This window comes from Emydura macquarii, unplaced genomic scaffold, assembly GCF_026122565.2.
Source record: "Emydura macquarii macquarii isolate MOO-44397 ecotype Brisbane River unplaced genomic scaffold, CSIRO-AGI_Emac_v2 contig_3287, whole genome shotgun sequence".
NCBI lineage: Eukaryota > Metazoa > Chordata > Testudines > Chelidae > Emydura > Emydura macquarii.
This window is the reverse complement of record NW_027133424.1, coordinates 1,006,750-1,026,565: the sequence shown is the minus strand read 5'-3', so window position 1 is coordinate 1,026,565 and position 19,816 is coordinate 1,006,750. Positions and strand designations below refer to the sequence as shown.

The window sequence follows — 19,816 nt, the reverse complement described above, 5'->3', positions numbered from 1 at the left end:
CGCCAAGGTGTCTGACTTTCCCCTTTGTCCCTCCATCCTGGGTGGCTCTCACACACTCGCTTCCTCTGTCTGCACTCTCCCAGCGTCTCTGGCACGCATGTTCTCCCTGACCACACAGCCCAACATCTCTCACACCCCTGCTTCTGCCGGCCCCATGCCCCCCACGTCTCTCACACACAGGCTTTCCTCCGGGCCCACATTCCCAGAGATCTTCAAGCAGGTCCATCGCCAGCCCAGACATCTCTTGCACACGTACTCTCCAACCTCCCACACACACGGCACAGCCTCCCTTGGGAATCTGACAAGCACACGCATGTTCAGCCTGCCCCTGGACCCATGCACTGATGCAGAGGCCATCCCACCCAATCCACATGGCCCTGGTTGTACAGACGCTGTCTCAAACCCGCCCCTTTATTCCCCAGACTTCCCCCCATCTCCCTTCCCACCTCTGCCCCTGCCTAGACTCCCTCGGAGCACTCTCTCTCTCTCCTCCTCCATCCCAGAGATGTGCCTGATACTCCCCAGCCCTCCCCAGGCTGCCCCTCAGCAGTGGGATCTGTGGCTCCTCTACTCCCAGCCAGCCAGCACCTCTAGCTTTTGGGATGGTGCAGCCAGAACAGGGCAATCTGGAGGAAGGGGCAGGAACTGGAGATAAGGAACAGGCAGGGGCCTGGCTTAGAGGCAGAGGCAGCAGCCTGGCCCACAGTCCCGCCTCAGGCACAGGGCAGGCAGAGCTGGGGAGGAGGGAAACGCTTAGGGGGACGTGCCCCACTCCTCCAGCTTTGGGGCAGGGGGAAATGAACTGGTGGTTTCAATGCATGCCTGTAGGCTGGTGGCACAGTCCGGCCGGGGCATCACGACCCTTCCTCGGGCCCAGGCTCTGAGGAAGGCCACAGCACCTTGGTCTAGGGGAATAAGCGGTGCCAGTTACAAGTCTTTAGCCCCAGCCCCCGGCGGGGCAGGCTTCCTTCACAGTCTGTAGCCCTCTGGCCCTCCTGCAGGGCAGGGCTGATAAGGGGTCCGTAGCCCCAGCCTTCCAACAGGCAGGGTGGTCAAGCAGTCTATTGCCCCCAGCTTCCCACAGGTGGGGCTCGCAAGTGGTCTGGTGCCCCCGGCCTGGCAGGCAGGCGGGGCTAGCAGAGCTCGATATCCTCTGCAAGGCAAGCTTGGAGGATGTCAGGCACTCCTGGGGTGGTTAGGGAAGGGCGGAGGGGGACACAGGCTCACCCGACTCCACTGCATCCCAGCCCAGGGCCCTATCAGTGGTTTGCCACTGAGTCAGCAGGACTCCAGCCGCAACACGCTGACTGGTCCAACCCCAGACTCAGCCACTCTCTAGTCGGCTGTCCCTGGGCCACTTCCTCCCATCCTGTTCAAGGGTACCTGGGTCAGGACTAGGCTGCAGCCTCTGGGAAACTTTAGTGGCAGCTACCCCCTGACTGAGCTGTCAGGCTGGCCTTTTATATGTCCCTTTCCTGCCCTGGCTCCGCCCCTCTGTTGCCGGGCAGTTTGGCCTGTAGGGCCCTGCTCTGCCCAGCAGGGGCATCACAACCCTTCCTTGGGCCCAGGCTCTGAGGAAGGCCACGGTGCCTTCCTACAATCTACATGCTCATGCTGCACACTCTTCACTTCCTCGCCCTCGTGTCCCGCCTTGACACGAAATGGCGGGACCTGTTGCCACCTGCGGAGGGCGAAGACCCCAGTGGGCCAGTCTGTACTCCACCCTGACCCCCCATGGCCCGCCAGGGACATCAGTTGGCGGCTGCTTCACGGGGCCATGATCACAGGCGTGTACTTGGCGCGGTTCACCCCTCACCCCGACACCTGCCCCTATTGTGGTGTGAGGGAGACCCTGGTGCACATTTATCTCGAATGTGCCAGGTTGCAGCGCCTCTTCCAGCTCCTCCAGAATCTCCTGTTGAGGTTCTGGCTGCAATTCTCACCGCACCTGTTCATCTACGCACACCCCATCCGTGGCCCCACAAAGTCGTGGGACCTCCTTGTCAACCTCCTCCTAGCCCTGGCCAAAATGGGCATCTACAAGACCAGGGAGAGAAGGTTGGGGGGGCGCTCAGCGACTGTAGGACCTACATCCGTTCCCTTGTGCACTCACGCATCCGGGCGGAGGTCCTCTGGGTAGCGTCCGCTGGCTCCCTTGACACCTTCCGGGGGCAATGGGCGCTGTCTGGGGTTCTCTGCTGTGTCCCTTTCTAGTTCCCTTCCTGGTTTTTTTCATTAGTTGTCTCCCGTAATCAGTTGTATCCCGGGCTCAGTGACTCCTCCCCTTAGGCTGAGTTTCCCAGGATACAAATAGTACAAAGAGTACAATGCCTTAGTGGACAAGGATCCATGTAATAAACTAACACCTAGTGCCACAGCTACAGCCTAGGTGCAGCAAGAGAATGCAGGAGACACAGTGGGTTTGTAGGAATGTCCTTTTTTATTCCAATTGCCAGAGGCCCCCCACACCTCAAATTTTGCTGTGAGTTTTGAATTCAAATGGCCCTGAAAATCCAATGTGAAACTCAGCGACAACGACTGCATTTCACCCATTGCCACGCAGCAGCCAAACACTGCCCAGATTTCCCTCAAAAGATTCTTGCACTATAGCAAATTTTGGGCATAACTAAGGCTGAGTTTTGAGTTTGTAACAAACCCCCCAAGTTTTGCATGGCCCCGGGGTTGTAATAAAAGATTCTAACAGCTCTGCTCACATCCCAGCAGGGGAATGTTTACATCCCTCTATAAAATTGCTACCATTTAAATGGGAAAAAAATCACAAAACCATATCCATTCCTGGGAGGAAGGTCTTCTGGTTAAAGCTCTGCCAACAATTCCTTCCAGGACTTTGGGCAGATCTCTGTGCCTCAGTTTCCCCATCTGTGAAATGTGACTAAATCCACCATCTGCCTCCCTTCACAGGGACAGTGTGAGTCTCCACACAGTAATATTTGTAAAGGATTTTTCTGTTGCTACGGAAATGCAAAGTTTTATTAGCTTACGTTTTGTAAAAAGTTTTCTCCCCACAACCCTGTATTTTGGTTTCCAAATGTGCCCCAGAGTCCCTTAGCAGATAGTCACATTCCTGACAGAGGCTGAATATGTAGCACTGACCTAGCAAAGAAAAGCTGTAGAGTCCATTATCAGTCCTCCATGCCATCCAGTCATGCACGCCCATACAGCAGAGATCAAAGAGTGCAGGCCATCACTCCCGAAGGCGGGACTGTGTCCTGGGAAGCAGTGACTCTGGAACAATTTTGGAGTCATAGCGGACAAGCAACTAAACATGCGCTCCCCATTTGGTGCTGTGGCAAAAGGGCTAATGTGATGGTTGGCTGTATAACCAGGAGAGGAGAAGCAGAGAGGGAATTTTTAACAGCCTTGGTGAGATCGATACTGGATTATGCATCCAGTTCTGGTGCCCAAATCTTGATGTTTAAAAATTTGAAGAAGGTGCAAAAGAAGAACCACTAAAATTATTCGAGGGCTGTAGAAAATGCCTGATAATGAGAGACTTAAAGAGCACCATCTTTTCAGCCTAATAAAAAAAATCAAGAGATGACTTGATTATAGTGTATAAATATCTTCCCAGGGAGAAAATGCCAGCTACTAAAGGGCTCTTTAATCTAGCACAGAAAGGCAGTACAAGAACCAATAGCAGGAATTTAAAGCCAGACAAATTCAAATGAGAAATAAGGCCCATATGTTTAACAATGAGGGAAATTAATCATTAGAACAAACTCCCAAAGGCAGTGGTGGATTCTCCATCCTTTGTTGTTCTCACATCCAGCCATTCTGTAAGATATTTAGCCAAACACAAGTTACTGGATTCAGTACAGAGGAACCTGGGTAAAATGTGATGGTCTTTGATACACAGGAGATCAGCCCACAGCACCCTTCTAGCCTTAAAAATCTATGAATCAATTATTCATTTCCCATGGCAAAAGTTTAAAAATCTGATGTGCATGTCTTTACACTGCCTGGCTTTACAGTGTGTGGCTTCAGCTCAGACAAGAAATGGGAAAATAATAAGAGAAACACTGGCTTTATATTACTGGCCTGTCTGGCACCAGGAAATGTTGCTCATTGTGTGAGAGCGCAAGCCTGTTCTCACAACTTCTACAGCTTGATTTCTACAGCCAAAAAAAATCAAAAAACGTTTGGCTAACCCTATTCAGAGAGCTTTGCGAAATGAGCTGGCAGAGCCCAGGCCGTTCCTAGATGACAAGTATCCACATCACAACTGGCAGCAAATACCTCCTTGGGGGAGCCTTGGCAAAGGCCAAGGATTGAACTAGCCATGGAGTGCAAACTCCTCCCCGAGGCAGGCTCTTGGTGCTGGACTTGGGACAGGCTGCTGTGGGGGGAAGCTCACACCGCCGTCCCTGTCTGTGGATACAGAGAACTTCAGTGTCTGGGGTTGTCACTGGAGTCCCAAATTAACTCGCAATAAACGAAGAGACCCAGTGGAAGTTTGCCTTTTATCATCATCAGGATTCTGTAATTCTCAGGGCATATTCAGTTTGCCTGAGCTGTGACTGCAAATATGGAGCCATCACAGTGGTCTGAGTCACCGTGCAAAACCAAACAAACATAGCGCTGTGCAAAATGCTGTATAATACATAATCTAGCCGTGCACTAGATACTGTCCTAACTCTGCACTGATGCCGTCCACAGTAACAGGGATCCCCCGTCCTCCCATGAATGAATAGGACAACTACTAAGCAAAGTTGTAGGTCCAGTGACATTGGACATGGCTGCAAAGTCTCACAGAATCATAGATTTTAGGGCCAGAAGGGACCATCATACTCATCTATTCTGATCTCCCGCACAATACAGGCCACAGACCCTTGCCCACCCACTCCTGTAATAGACCCTGAACCTCTGGCTGAGTTACTGAATTCCTCAAATCATGATTTAAAGACTTCAAGTTACAGAGAATCCACCATTTACATGAGTTTAAATCTGCAAGTGACCCGTGCCCACTGCTGCAGAGGAAGATGGAAAAACCCTCAGGGTTTCTGCCAATCTGACCTAGGAAAAAACCCCAAATACGGTGATCAGTTAGACCCTGAGTATGTGGGCAAGACCCACCAGCCAGATACCTGGGAAAGAATTCTCTGTAGTAACTCCGAGCCTTCCCCACCTAATGTCCCATCACCAGCCATTGGGGATATTTGCTACCAGCAGTCACAGATGGGCCACGTGTCTCATCATACCATCCCCTCCATAAACGTATCAAGCTCAGTCTTGAAGCCAAATAGATATTTTCCCCCAATCCCCTTGCAAGACTGTTCCAAAACTTCACTTAAAAACCTTTGTGTCATTTCAAGCCTAAATTTATTGATGGCCAGTTTATATCCATTTGTTCTTGTGTCAACACTGGACTTAATTTAAATAATTCCTCTCCCTCGCTGGTATTTATCCCTCCAATGTTTTTATAGAGAGTAGTCATATCTCCCCTCAGCCTTCTTTTGGTTAGGCTAAACAAGCCAAGCCCTGAAGTCTCCCCTTGTAAGGTAGGTTTTCAATTCCTCGAACAATCCTAGTAACACTTTTCTGCACCTGTTCCAGTTTGAATTCATCTTTCTTAAACATGGGAGACCAGAACTACTCACAGCATTCCAGGTGATGTCTCACCAGTGCCTCGTATAACGGTACTAACACCTCCCTATCTCTACTGGAAATACTTAGCTTGATACATCCTAGGACTGCGCTTTTCCATGCCACATCATACTGGCGGCTCATAGTCATCCTGTGATCAACCAATACGCCCAGGTAATTCTCCTCCTCTGTCACTTCCAACTGAGAAGTCCCCAGACTACTTCAGAACTATTCACTATCTCATTTGTAAAGGAAAGGGTTCATATGTTATTGTAAAATCACAACAATTTGAAATAGGAAAGACCTGTTAAGTCACTCAGCCCATCCCCTGCCAGTGCAAGATTGTTCACTGCAATAACCATCTTATAGTTACATGATAGTACCCTTCATGCCAAAGGAATCCGAAATGCTCTACAGACTGATCTGCCAGGATCACGCTACCCTCCAGTGGAGCAGTGTTTAACAAAGCCAGGTAACCCCATTCAGCATTTTGTGCCAACAAGTGACAAATAAGCACTCCATCCTTAGCTTAGCTCAATCTATGTTTCTGAATCCACAGAACAGCAAGTGAGAATTTCAGATCACAAGAGCTCCGGCACCAAGAGAAAACTATGTGAATTAAGGACGGTGTGTCAGCTGTTCGTTTAAATCACTCCTTATGGTTCATTTAAGATAGCTCTGTGTATAAAACATACAGCCATAAGGGTAGCCATGAGATAACATTTGTAAAAAAATAAGTACTAGGTAATTAAAGTGCAACATGATCAGAAAAAAGAGAGTTTTAAAATAAACTACTGATGTTATGAGCTGGCAAAGTTCAGAGACAGTTCTTTTTAACTGGATTTTATTTCAGACTGGAATAGGCAATATCTGCTGTGGATACTCTCTGCTTTCAGGGGAATAGTCTCCTCTCCAATTGACTTGTTAATATCTTTTCAACATTACAGATTTCAGATCTATTGCCTTTCTGTACTGTTCTGCCTGCATGACTTCCATTGATGTCAGCGTAGTTCTACACTGAATAAATGTATATCACTGCTGTGTGGATAGGAGCTATGGGGTACATACTGCTGAGGAAAACATTGCCTTTCTCTTGCCTGTGGATATTTTAACACTTGCTAGCTGGGGGCAACAATTTCCCTAGTGCAAAACTTGACACAGAACTCACCAAGGGAAAGTCATGCCTGACCAACCTGATTGCTTTCTATGAAGAGGTGACTGGATCTGTGGTTGTGGGGAAAGTGATGGATGTGATATACCTTGACTTTAGCAAAGCTTTTGATACTGTCTCTCACAGTATGTTTATCAGCAAGTTAAAGAAGTATGGGTTGGATGAATGGACTATAAAATGGTGAGAGAACTGGCTAGAGCATAGGGCTCAACGAGTAGTGATCAATGGCTCCATGTCTAGCTGGCAGCCGATCACAAGTGGAGTGCCCCAGGGGTCGGTCCTGGGGCCGGTTTTGTTCAACATCTTCATTAATGATCTAGAGGATGGGGTAGATTGCACCCTCAGCAAATTTGCAGATGACACTAAGCTAGGGGGAGTGGTAGATAGCCTGGAAGGTAGGGATAGGATACAGAAGGACCTAAACAAACTGGAGGATTGGGCCAAAAGAAATCTGATGAGGTTCAGCAAGGACAAGTGCAGAGTCCTGCACTTTGGATGGAAGAATCCCATACACAGCTACAGACTGGGGACTGATGAACTAGGCAGCAGTTCTGCATAAAAGGACCTGGGGGTAACAGTGGATAAGAAGCTGGACATGAATCAGCAGTGTGCCCTGGTTGCCAAGAAGGCTAATAGCATATTGGGCTGCATTAATAGGAGCATTGCCAGCAGATGGAGGGAAGTGATTATTGCCCTCTATTCAGCATTGGTGAGGCTGCATTTGGAGTATTGTGTCCAGTTTTGGGCCCCCCACTACAAAAAGGATGTGGAGAAGTTGGAGAGAGTCCAGCGGAAGGCAACAAAAATGATTAGGGGGCTGGAGCACAAGACTTATGAGGAGAGGCTGAGGGAACTAGGCTTGTTTAGTCTGCAGAAGAGAAGAAAGAGGGGAGATTTGATAGCAGCCTTTAACTACCTGAAAGGGGGTTCCAGGGAGGATGGAGTAGGCTGTTCTCAGTGGTGGCAGATGACAGAACAAGGAGCAACTGTCTCAACTGGCTCTCTTAATGGCTTTTCAGGCTCTCTTAATGGCTTTTCATGCGTCTCTGGACCCTGTTCAGTTGTTGAGCCCTGACGGTCAGAGGGGTTGAGTCCCCTCCCGAAGAACCTGAGGGTGAGGTGGGGTGAATAATTGGTGCCGGAGAGATGGCGAGAGCCGTGCTGAAAGGATCTCTCCGTAGAGTCCGAGTTCTCTTCCACCCTCCCGTTAGGGCTCGGCATTAAGCTGGCAGGGACCCCTCATTTGAGGAAAGCCTCTGATTGGCAAGTCCAACCGCAACCTCCTCGTGGTGAGAGTCGGTAACTGGCGGAGTCCAGGCTGATCGCGGAGGACGAACCCCCCCTGCTGTGTGGGGGGGGTGGGGAGGGCAGCCCCAACACCTAACTGCCCCCCTGGTAAGGGTTAGCCTCCCCCAGGTACGGGTTAGTCCCCCCTGGTAACGGGTTAGTTTCCCCCTGTGAAGAGTAGTATCTTTTAAATCTATGGAGAAAACAGAAATTTTATTTCATACCGGATTGGCGCTGGACTGGGTTAAAAACGCCCCCGCTACTAGTTTCGACGCCCCGGCTAGTAGTGTTAAATTGATTAGGGGTATTATTCATAGAGCCGGACCAATGCTATCTCCTTATGCTATAGATAGAGTAAAAGATGGAATAGCTGGTTTTATGGATGATTTTAATCTCTGAGTTGGAGAGAAGAGTGTTGTTCGGGAGGAACAAGAGGATTTTAGTGAGAGCCAAGTTTTAGATTTTAATCTTTTACCGATGGCTTTTACGAATGTTTTATATAGTGACCTTAAGATAATCGATTCTAAATCTAGCTTTTATGACAAATATTTAGATTCTTTTGATGATCCATATTTGATAGAATTTAATAATCTTAATAATAATAATACACAGCTAGTTTTAAAGAGAGTAGTTCATTTAAAGAGGGAATATTTTATTTAGAATATCCCGTAGATTGTTTTAATTGTCCTATATGTTCACAAATTTTAGCTAGTTTCGGTAAATGGGCGAAGCATATAAATAATGACGGATATGTTGGCTCTTTTTAGCAATAAACAGTGAACCCGAACATTCATTTCATGTATCCTGTTGATTTTAGATATATTTTAGATATAGATATATTTATTCTCCATATTTTAAATTTTATCAATGGGCTTTAGTTTTCATACTATTGACCTGTTGACTATGTTTAACTGTCCTTTCATGTAATTTAATTTAATTTTAAAATTAATTGAATAATAAATATTACTTATAGGTTAGATCTTGATTTTAGATTATTTTAGCTACTGAATACTAGATTGGATGGCGGACTGGCCGCATAGTAACCAGGAAAGGGCAGGTATTTACGCCTGTACAAGTCATGCAGTGGGGGAGGTCTAGGTTGGACATTAGGAAAAACATTTTCCCTAGAAGGGTGGTGAAGCACTGGAATGGGTTACCTAGAGAGGTGGTGGAATCTCCATCTTTAGAGGTTTTTAAGCTGTGGCTTGACAAAACCCTCGCTGGGATTATTTAGCTGAGGTTAGTCCTGCTTTGAGCGGGGGGTTGGACTAGATGACCTCCTGAGGTCCCTTCCAACTCTCTGATTCTATGATTATAACTGTTTGCAGCAGCTTTGCCAGGTTTGTAGACCTTAGACCCGATCCTCCTCCAGGACTTGAGCCTATGAAGGACAAGCCATGTTACTTCAGCTACACATTGTCTTTTGCAAAACTTGCACTCACATTGAAAAGGAGAAAAAATGTCCACTATACTCCTACCTTTAAGTCACTGCTCTCTGCTTCCCGCAGCTGCTTCAACCGGAAGTCCCCCTCACAAGGGTTCAAAGCAGAAGGCGGAGCCACGCAGGTACACTTGCACTCAGGTCCTGAAGTGATGGTTTCTACAGTGTAAAAATCTTCTGTTTTGGGCGTGCCTTCATTAATCCTGTGGCAGGCGGCCCGGCCCAGGGGCTTGACCAGACACTTACACTGACAGTCGGAGCCTTCGGACACCGCTTTCACCTTGTCGTAGTCACCTAGCAACTAATCGCAAGAAAAATCACAGGGCATCAGTTTGTTCCTAATATAAGCGTTCGCCTCTTGTTGGCTTTGCGAAGGTTTTGGGAGAGGCCTAGACATCCTGAACCTTGACGAAATAGGTTATTGGTTACACAAAGTGCTGACTCCAAGCTTTCTGCGAGAGCGCTCGGTTTTCCACACCTTAGCTATTTGGGAAAGAGGCATTTGGGCTGGGATATTCCTTTCACCATTGAAAAAGAAACTACTCCAGCCAAGACAATCTTTATCTACAAAAGGGGGTGGCAAAATTAAAGTTTAAACAAAGGCACAAAGCCACCCCGGTGTACACTAAATACACCGATCCTATCAGATAATCCACTGAATTCTTTGCAACTACATAGTAGGTGCCCTACTGAGGTGGGTTTGGGCAGCTAAGGGAGTCAATTATGCTCTGAAATAGTGCATAAACGTAACCCATATGCTTCTAGTAATGTATAATTTCCAATAATCTCCTACAATTCCTCGGATTTCCTTTATGGAGATGCACAGAAATCAGTCATGAAATTGAAGTATAAAATTAGCTGGACAGTATGTTTTCAATGTTCTGCTGTTAGACATTTCCAAGGATAGCGCATCTGCCAAATGGAACAGAGAACGCAGCCTTGAATTTTGCTGCTTTAATTCAGCTGGAATATTCCTCAGACAAGGCAGGCGAGGTAATATCTATTATTGGGCCAATGTTTGTTGAGGAGAGAGACAAGTTTCTGAGCTTGCATCAAGCTCTTCTTCAGGTCTGATTTGTGTGCAAAACATGCAGACACAAACCCAGCCAAGAGGTCTGGTCTGAAAAAGAGCTCTGTCTAGCTGGAAAGCTTGTCTCTCTCACCAGCAGAAGCTGGTCCAATAAAAGACATTGCCTCTTCCACCTTGCCTCTCTTATAGCCTGGGACCCACAAGCTACTTCCACACTGCACACATGGCATGTTCTTGCTTTTCAGTCACTCCTTTCTGGTGCAGAGAAGCTGTTAATTGATTCTCTAATTCCTCATGCAGCAGTTCACCTGTACACAGGGAAATCTTACCCTGCTGCACTTGCAAATAAACAGAAGGATGGGTAGCTTTAACTCTTCGGCTTCACCTTTTGGCTGGTGAATTACATGCCGCACTGACCGAAGAGGGACTGAGAATGAACCCTCTGCTGCTCGCGGCTCCCGCCACTAGCCGGTTCGCAAAGCAGGCGCGCCGGGGCCCCGGAATCTGGCTGCTCTCCCTCCCCGCTCGGCTGCTCACACCCCCGGCAGCGCCCTCCTGGGAGCCGGCGGCGTCGGAGGGGCTAAATGTGCCGAGCCGGGACTCAGGGGGACCCTGGCGAGGACTGGGATCCCCAAGTCCGGGGCGCGGAGGACGGTACCTGCGATAAGATGTTCTCTTGGTTGTCCGCCTCGTTTTGCAGGGGCTCCTCCTCCGGGCCCCCCTCCGGCTGCGGGGTGTGGGGCGGGCCGGGCCAGCCGGGGGGCTCAGTCGGAGGGGCGCCCCTGCCCGCAGCCAGGAGCGCAGCGCAGCAACAGAGCAGCATCAGCCGGGGCTGAGCCATGGGGGCAGCGGACCGGGCGGCCGTGCCGAGAGCCCCGGTCCCGGCTCGAGCTAGGGGCGCGGCCGGGGCGCGCCGGGCATGTCCCGCGCAGGGCTTCCTTGGCGCAGCCGGGCGCGCTTCGCTGGCGGGCGAGTGGCGGCGGAGACGGAGCGCGCCGGGCTCGGCGGCGGGGCAGGGCAGGGCAGGGCGGGAGGAGGAGCCTGGCTATTGTGTCTCCGCTCGGCTGGGGCAGGGGCAGGGGCAGCCCAGCCGGCGGCTGGCACCGACGCCTGGAAGCCGGGGGCCCGCGTGCGCCCTGCCGGCCGTGCGCCCCGCCCCGCGGCCGCCCGCTCAGTCGCGCTGGCAGGTGCCGGGCCAGACAGAGGGCGCTGGGCAGAGGACTGCGGGCTCCGGCCGGGGCCAAGGATAGCGACCCTCCCTCCCCCGCCCACCACCGAGGCGGTGCCATCTCCCCAGCGCCCTGCACGGGGGGAACTGATATCCCTCCTCTGCCACCCCGCCGGACAGCAGCTCTGGCCCCAGCGGAGGAGCGGGGCCGCCTGGGGGGACGCACATGGAGCGGGTGCCTGAGGCTGCGCTGCCCCCTAGGCCTTATTAGGCGCTTGGCACAGATGCAGGGACAACAGGCCCCGTGGCAAGGGACCGGCGAGCGGAACCCTGGGCCAGCCCTTGGGCAGGGCTCCCGGCAGCATCCATGCCGGAGGGGGTGGGAGCTTTGGGGTGGCAGACGGCAGGCACGGTGCCAGGCCTGGCCCCTGACAGGCTGCACCCACCCAGCTTAGGGTTCAGGGCCCCATTTCCCCCATTTCCAGGGAAGCAGCTGGAAGGGCTGCCTGGGGGTGGAGGGAGGCAAGGCCAGTTGAGTGGGCCAGGTGCTGGATGGGGAAGCTACCTGCTGGGCTTGTGGGTGAGCAGCAGCATCAGCAGGAGTAGAACTAATAGCATCTAATGGCCGCCTGAGCACTGGGCCCCTGGTGCCAGCTGCTGCGCCGACACTGGGCGAGAGGCGAGCTCTGCCTCAACGAGCCCAGGCAGAGAGCGAACTGTGGCCCAGGCAGAGCAAGGGAGGTGACGATGGTTGCCAGCACCCTGTGGTGCCTGTGTTTTGGCAGGGATGCTGGTTGTTTTTAGTGTATGTTAATCAGTTGGGAGGGGCCAGCTAAGAAACAAAGGAGGGAGGAGAGCATGTGAGGCATATGGAGGCAGAGGGGGCAGACTGTCCAGCGTGAACGCTGCAGGTGTCACCCTTTCCTAGTGCCCCATGGATGAGCCTTGCTGTGCCTGCGCCTGCCAGCTGAGTCTCTCCCTGAACGCGTTGGCTGGCTGGCAGCAGGAGCTCAGAGGAGGGTGAGAGAACCAGTCTCTGGCCTGCGGAGCAGGCCCTGCTACCCCCAGAGCCTGAGAGAATCAACAGCAAGCAATCCCTGTGGGCAGGCATGACCAGCAGCGAGTGCCAGGCAGGAGGCTAGACATGAGGGCTAGGTCCCAACGGGTGGCAACTCCTGCAATTTTATCATGAGTCTTATGATGTTTGGTGGTTTTTAAGCCACAGCTCCTGGAGTCATGTTAATGCACTGGGATCCCAGCTTCTGTTTTAAAAAGTCCACTCCTTGCCCTTGTGGTTCCAGCATAAAGCCTCAAAATACAGCCCCTAAAGGCTGTGACACCAGATGGCAGAGATAAGCAATCAGTTTCAGGCTTACTGTACAGGTACAACTGCAGAGAATGGCTTAGAAGAGTCATCTGAGGGAAGGGATGAGAAGGAGGCCCATAGATCGGAAGGCACAGGATGCATTGTCCTAGGGATGGGGGTTCCACGACCACCACTCCCCAGGGGAGGAGACGGGTAGTGGTGATCAGGGACTCCCTCCTAAGGGGCACGGAGTCATCCATCTGCCGTCCCAACTGGGACACTCGAGACGTGTGCTGCTTGCCTGGAGCTAGGATTCAGGATGTGACAGAGAGTTTGCCAAGACTCATCAAGTCCTCAGACCGCTACCACTTCCTGTTTCTCCACATGGGCACCAATGACACTGCCAAGAATGACCTTGAGCGGATCACTGCAGACTATGTGGCTCTGGGAAGAAGGATAAAGGGGTTTGAGATGTAAGTAGTGTTCTCGTCCATCCTCGCTGTTGAAGGAAATGGCCCAGGCAGGGACCGTCACGTTGCAGCAGTAAATGCATGGTTACGCAGGTGGTGTCAGAGAGAGGGCTTTGGGTTCTTCAACCATGGGATGTTGTTCCAGGAAGAAGAATTGCTAGGAAGAGATAGGATCCACCTAACAAAGAGGGAGGAGCATCTTCCCAGACAGGCTGGCTAACCTAGCAAGGAGGGCTTTAAACTAGGTTTGCCGGGGAATGGGGATCTAAACCTGGAGGTAAGTGGGGAAGTGGGACACCGGGAAGAAGCACAAAGAGGAGGGTGCAACAGGGGAGGCCTCCAGATGCGCACTGAGAAAGTCGGGCAATCGGGTAGTTAGCTTAGGTGCCTGTCCATGATGCAAGAGATCTGGGAAACAAGCAGGAGGAATTGGAAGTCCTGGTACATTCAAGGGACTATGATGTGATTGGAATAACCGAGATTTGGTTAGGTAACTCACAGGACTAGAGCACTGCCATGGATGGGTATAAACTGGTCAGGAAGGACAGGCAGGGCAGAAAAGGTGGAGGAGTTGCACTGTATGTAAGAGAGCAGCATGACAGCTCTGAGCTCCAGTATGAAACTGGAGAAAAGCCGGTTGAGAGTCTCTGGGTTAAGTTTAGAGGCGAGAGTAACAAGGGTGATGTCGTGGTGGACGTCTGCTATGGACACCAGACCAGGAGGCTTTCTTCAGACAACTAACAGAAGTTTCCAGATCACAGGGCCTGGTTCTCATGAGGGACTTCAATCACCCTGACATCTGCTGGGAGAGCAACACAGCCGAGCACAGACAATCCAGGAAGTTTTTGGAAAGTGCTGGGGACAACTTCCTGGTGCAAGTGCTGGAGCAACCAACTAGGGGCCGCTGCTCACAAACAAGGAAGATTTGGTAGGGGAAGTAGAAGTGGGTGGTAACCTGGGTAGCAGAGACCATGAAATGGTTGAGTTCAGGATCCTGACAAAAGGAAGAAAGGAGAACAGCAGGATACAGACCCTGGACTTTAGAAAAGCAGACTTTGACTCCCTCAGGGAGCTGAAGGGCAGGATCCCTTGGGAGGCTAATATGAGGGGAAAGGAATCCAAGAAAGCTGGCTGCATTTTAAAGAAACCTTATTCAGGGCGCAGGAAAAAACCATCCTGATGTGCAGAAAGAATAGCAAATATGGTAGGCGTCCAGCTTGGCTTCACAGAGAAATCTTAAGTGAGCTTAAACACAAAAAGGAAGTGGGAGCTTTGACAGATGACTAGGAAGGAGTATAAAAATACTGCTCAAGCATGCAGGAGTGAAATCAGGAAGGCAAAAGCACAACTGGAGTTGTAGATAGCAAGGGAGGGTTTTTTTGCCTCTGTCTTCACAGACAAGGTCAGCTCCCAAACTACTGCACTGGGCAGCACAGAATGGGGAGGCGGTGAACAGCCCTCAGTGCTCAAGGAACAGGGTGAGGACCATTTAGAAAAGCTGGACATGCACAAGTCCATGGGGCCGGATGCAATGCATCTGAGGGAGCTGGCTGATGTGATTGCATAGCCATGGGTCAATCTTTGAAAACTCATGGTGAATGAGGGTGGTCTTCAACAATTGGACAAAGGCAAATATAGTGCCCATCTTTTAAAAAGAGGAGGAGGAGGATCCAGGGAACTACAGACGGGTCAGCCTCACCTCAGTCCCCAGAAAAATCATGGAGCAGGTCCTCAAGGAATCCATTTTGAAGGACTTCAAAGAGAGGAAGGTGATCAGGAACAGTCAGCATGGATTCACCAAGGGCAAGTCATGCCTGACCCACCTGATGGCCTTCTGTGAAGAGGTGACTGACTCTGTGGATGTGGGGAAAGCAGTGGATGTGACTTTAGCAAAGCTTTTGATACGGTCTCCCACGGTATTAATGACAGCAAGTTAAAGAAATATGGGCTGGATGAATGGAGTATAAGATGGATAGAAAGCTGGCTGGTTCGTTGGGCATAACGGATAGTGATCATCGGCTCGATGTCTGTCTAGTTGGCAGCCAGTCACAAATGGAGTGCCCCAGGGGTCTGTCCTGGAGCAGGTTTTGTTCAACATCTTTGTTAATGATCTGGAGAATGGGGTGGATTGCACCCTCAGAAAGTTTGCAGATGACACTAAGCTGGGGGAGTAGTAGATACCCTGGAAGGTAGGGATAGGTTACAGAGTGACCTGGACAAATTGGATGATTAGGCCAAAAGAAATCTAATGATGTTCAACAAGGACAAGTGCAGAGTCAGAAGGACTCTAGGACGGAAGAATCCCATGCACTGCTACAGACTGGGGATTGACTGGCTAAAGGAACTGGAGGTTACAGTGGACAAGAAGCTGAATACAAGCCAACAGTGTGCCCTTATTGCCAAGCAGGTTAATAGCATATTGGGCTGCATTAGTAGGAGTATTGCCAGCAGATCGAGGGAAGTGATTATTCCCCTCTATTCGGCATTGGTGAAGCCATGTTTGGAGTATTGTGTCCAGTTTTGGGCTCCCCACTACAGAAAGGATGTGGACAAATTGGAGAGTCCAGCGGAGGGCAACAAAAATTATTAGGGGCCTGGGCACATGACTTATGAGGAGAGGCTGAGGAAACTGGGCTTCTTTAGTCTGCAGAAAAGAGTGAGGGGGGATTTGATAGCAGCCTTCAACTATCTACCGTCAAGAGAGGACAGAGCTAGGCTGTTCTCAGTGGTGGCAGATGACAGAACAAGGAGCAACAGTCTCAAATTGCAGTGGGGGAGGTCGAGGTTGGATATTAGGAAAAACATTTTCACTAGAAGGGTGGTGAAGCACTGGAATGGGTTACCTAGGGAGGTGGTGGAATCTCCATCCTTAGAGGTCTTCGAGGGCCGGCTTGGCAAAGCCCTGGCTGGGATGGTTGGTTGGGGTTGGTCCTGCTTTGAGCAGGGAGTTGGACTAGATGACCTCCTGAGATCCCTTCCAACCCTCATCTTCTATGATTCTATGATCAACAGAGCCGAGAAGTTATTGTTTAAAATTTCCTGATTTGTATGCCAATCTCGTCTTTTTTGGAACCTGGCTGGTGACTTTTGAAGTCTTCCTCTGCTTGTAGTGGAGGGGAGGGCCGTGATCTTCAGCATTGCCACTTACTTCACCCCCAGCTGAGCTGGGCTGAGCATGGATGGCAGACCTCTGAGGGCTTCCCTGCAGCACTGGGCAGTCACGTGAAGGGACTGGCTCCTCTGAGGTACCCAGCTCCGCACTTCTGGTGTGTGGGGCCGCTACCGAGGCACAAGCCTCTCTGGGGTGACTGGCTCAGGGCTCAAACCTGCGTGAGCTCACCAGCTCAGCCCCTCCCTTGGCTGGCTGGCCTGATGTCCAGGAACCGAGCTGGGATGTAACTAGCCCCACAGTTTCCTATCTGTGCAGTGACCAGCTCACTCCGGCCAGCCCGTCCGTGTGAACTTTCTGCTGTCGCTAGCTCAGCACTTGGCTTACGTCAAGGCCCAGGCCCCTGTACGGAGCCAGCCCCAACTCCATTAGCCCATGATATCAGAGCAGCTGGCTAAGACCATTGGACTGGCCCCTGTAGTTTGCTGCACTGACATGAAGGCCTAGATTATTAGGACAACAAGCCAGCCAGCCAGAGAACTTCCTGTGGCTAATGACGCCAGGCCTCAGCCTGGCTGCTCTGACAGAACTTTGCGGAGCTCCTGGCCTGCGTAGTCTACGGCCTGCGTAAGGTCACTGGGTAAGCAGCTTGACTGAGCTGTCACTGGTTCCTCTCTCCTTGGTGGCCTATTAGATAGGGAGACCTGGTTCCACTCCAGGATCAGCCACAACCCCCTGTGCATCCTTGCATGAGTCACTTGTGGCTCGGATCCCCTCTGTTCGATGGGGCTGGCCCCAGTCTCACAGGGCTGTGTTGAAGATACAAATCCACTAGGAGCTGGGAGGGGCACAGCTGCTGCCGTGATGGGGGCCAGGTAAGTGTGTAGATGGAGGGGTTGGGTCGGGGAATAGTAATGAGCCGTAACTAATCCCTAGACTGGCCGTCTGATTCCAGGCCCAAGCCCCCCAGACATCAGTGAGAGGAAGGAAATGTTATGAAAGACAAACGGGGGCCCAGGGTGTCCTGGAATGGGACAAAGTGCAGCTACTTCAGGGAGCCCCTCGCCATTCTTGCTGGGTTGGCCAATATTTCCTCATGCATCAGAAATATAAACCAGAGTCAGAGGATGAAATCCCATCTTCCTGGAGCACTGGAAAGAGTGCCTTCTTGGGCCCGGACATCCCCATGCAAGGCAATGGGGACGTAACAAGTGTTTGACATTGTGGGAGAAAAGATAACAAAGCTCTAACACATCTGCTTACACTGACCTGATTGTCTTCTTGGCGTCCAGCATCCCCAGGCTCTGCAGTGGGGCAATGCCCTGTTTTCCCACAGCCGGCGTCCAAACGCTGCCCACCAGAGTGGAAAGAATGTCCCGTCGGGCCTTAACCTCTCCATGCATTGCTGGGTCATTCCTAGTCAGGGACCCTTACACTGGCTCTCACACGGCTTGCTGGACCCAACAGCCCCAGGCAGTAGGCTGGAGTTGGTGCTATCGCTAGGGTTAAGGTGTGGGTTTAAGTAGTTGGGGTTAGGGCTGGGCTGTAGTTTGCACTGGGGGCTGCAGCTAAGCAGCAGTCAGGAATCAGTGACAGGATTAGAGGAACAGGTTAATTCTGGGTTAGCAACTAGGGTCAGTATGAGTGGAGGATTAGGGTTAGTGGTTATAGGGCATAGGGCCGGCTGAGCATTGCATATAGGAAAGTTATTTATAGGCGATCATAACAATCTGAGGCCCAGGATCCGCCTGCGATCACTCCCACAGACAACAGAGGAGACCCCCCTCATATGACATTGGGGCACCCAGGGCTTGTGGGTGTGTGGGAGTGCCACCACAGCCCCAGCTGGCAAGAGCTGAGCACAGGTCCTGGCTGTCACAGCCCACTGTACACTGGCCAAAGGAGAGAGACTCCTGCTCGCCCCCAGCAGTTGCTTTGTAGCCTGGGTCCCTCTTGTTCCACACAGTGCCTCTCCGAGATTCGCAGGGTGAGAGCACAGTGCCACCCCGTGGCTGTTACGGGGGAAGTTCGTTTACCCTGGCTTCCAGATCTATCACTGGGGGCAAAGTGTAAATCACGCTGCTGCTGTTCAATCAAAGGGCAATTTATTGTGGTGACAAACAATAAATTCAAAACCACTGAAGTTAAGAATACACACAATGGGGATAAACCCCAGGTCCCACAACCAGTAACGCAACCCCTGGACTCCCAAAGTCTCTGATATTTACAGTTGGTCTTCACTCCCTCCCAGGAGTGCTGTTCACGATCTGGTCTCCGTCTGCTTCGGCTCCAGGTCCACAGTCGGCGGCTTCTCGTCCTGGTCCTGCAGTCGGCAGCTTCTTGTCCTAGATTTATGATGCCCGCCCAAACCAATCGTGTCCCTGCCACTCTGCCACTCAGATGGACAGCAGCTATCTGAGACAGTGAGTTCCTAAAATCAACCTGGCTCTCCTTTCCCTCAGCCAATCCCTGGCCAGGATCATTTCCCGCTCTTTTGGGGTGTGCAGACGGCACTCTATTTGTGCACATGGCACGCTAATTTAGTGCACACAGCATTGAACCCCAGACTTCTCGCCCTTCTGCTCCATATCCGGGCAGACTTGCCTTTGCTGGCATCCTGCCAAGCATCCTTGCCTGATCCCAAGCATGTCTGACTCCATCTTGGATCTGCCATCCTATATGGAGTCTGGCCTGGTCGGCTCCCCTCCCTTAACTGGGGACTCTCTGAACCTATTCACAAACATATAATCATTCCCCAACATGGCAGCCGCATGGCTCCATTTTCCTGACTGCTGCTGGCACCTGATTGTCATGTTTGCAGCTGTACCCGGGGGAGCTGTCATGCAGATGAGGGGCCTGCATTTCTACTGGCAGGCTAATTAACTCACTTAAGCCACAAGAGTGGTGAAATGCTGGACTAGGGCTCCCTCCAGGGCTGCTAGGGTGGCAATCTGAGGGAGTTTAGGTCATCTGGCCAGAGGCTGAGTGCATCTCAGGTCTATCACCCATTTCATGGTGCATTTGTCCAGAAATTCTTCAAGGTAACCTATGAAGAGGCTGGCCTGTTGGGGACCCTTCCTAGTACCAATGGCTGCTCCCATGGTTTGGACAAAGTGTTTGTTGTTGTGGGGGAGGATGAAATGGATGAGTTTGGTGATGTGTCTGAGGGGGGTCCGTTATCTGGTACATACTTGAGGCAGGCAGCGATGCCGTCATGGTGAGGGATGTTG

The 19,816-nt window shown here is 51.2% G+C and overlaps 1 protein-coding gene across 1 annotated transcript in view; it reads right to left on the bottom strand.

Annotated features, from left to right (window-relative positions):
• Window positions 1–11,374, bottom strand: part of OLFML2B (olfactomedin like 2B) — a 53,722-nt gene extending 42,348 nt beyond the window's left edge. Inside the window, exons 1-2 of the mRNA XM_067532516.1 lie at window positions 11,192–11,374; window positions 9,541–9,804 (exon numbers count right to left, since the gene is read on the bottom strand). Of these exons, the coding sequence (XP_067388617.1) occupies window positions 9,541–9,804; window positions 11,192–11,374 (447 nt within the window). The remainder of the gene's footprint in view (window positions 1–9,540; window positions 9,805–11,191) is intronic.
• Window positions 11,375–19,816: the final 8,442 nt, after the last annotated feature.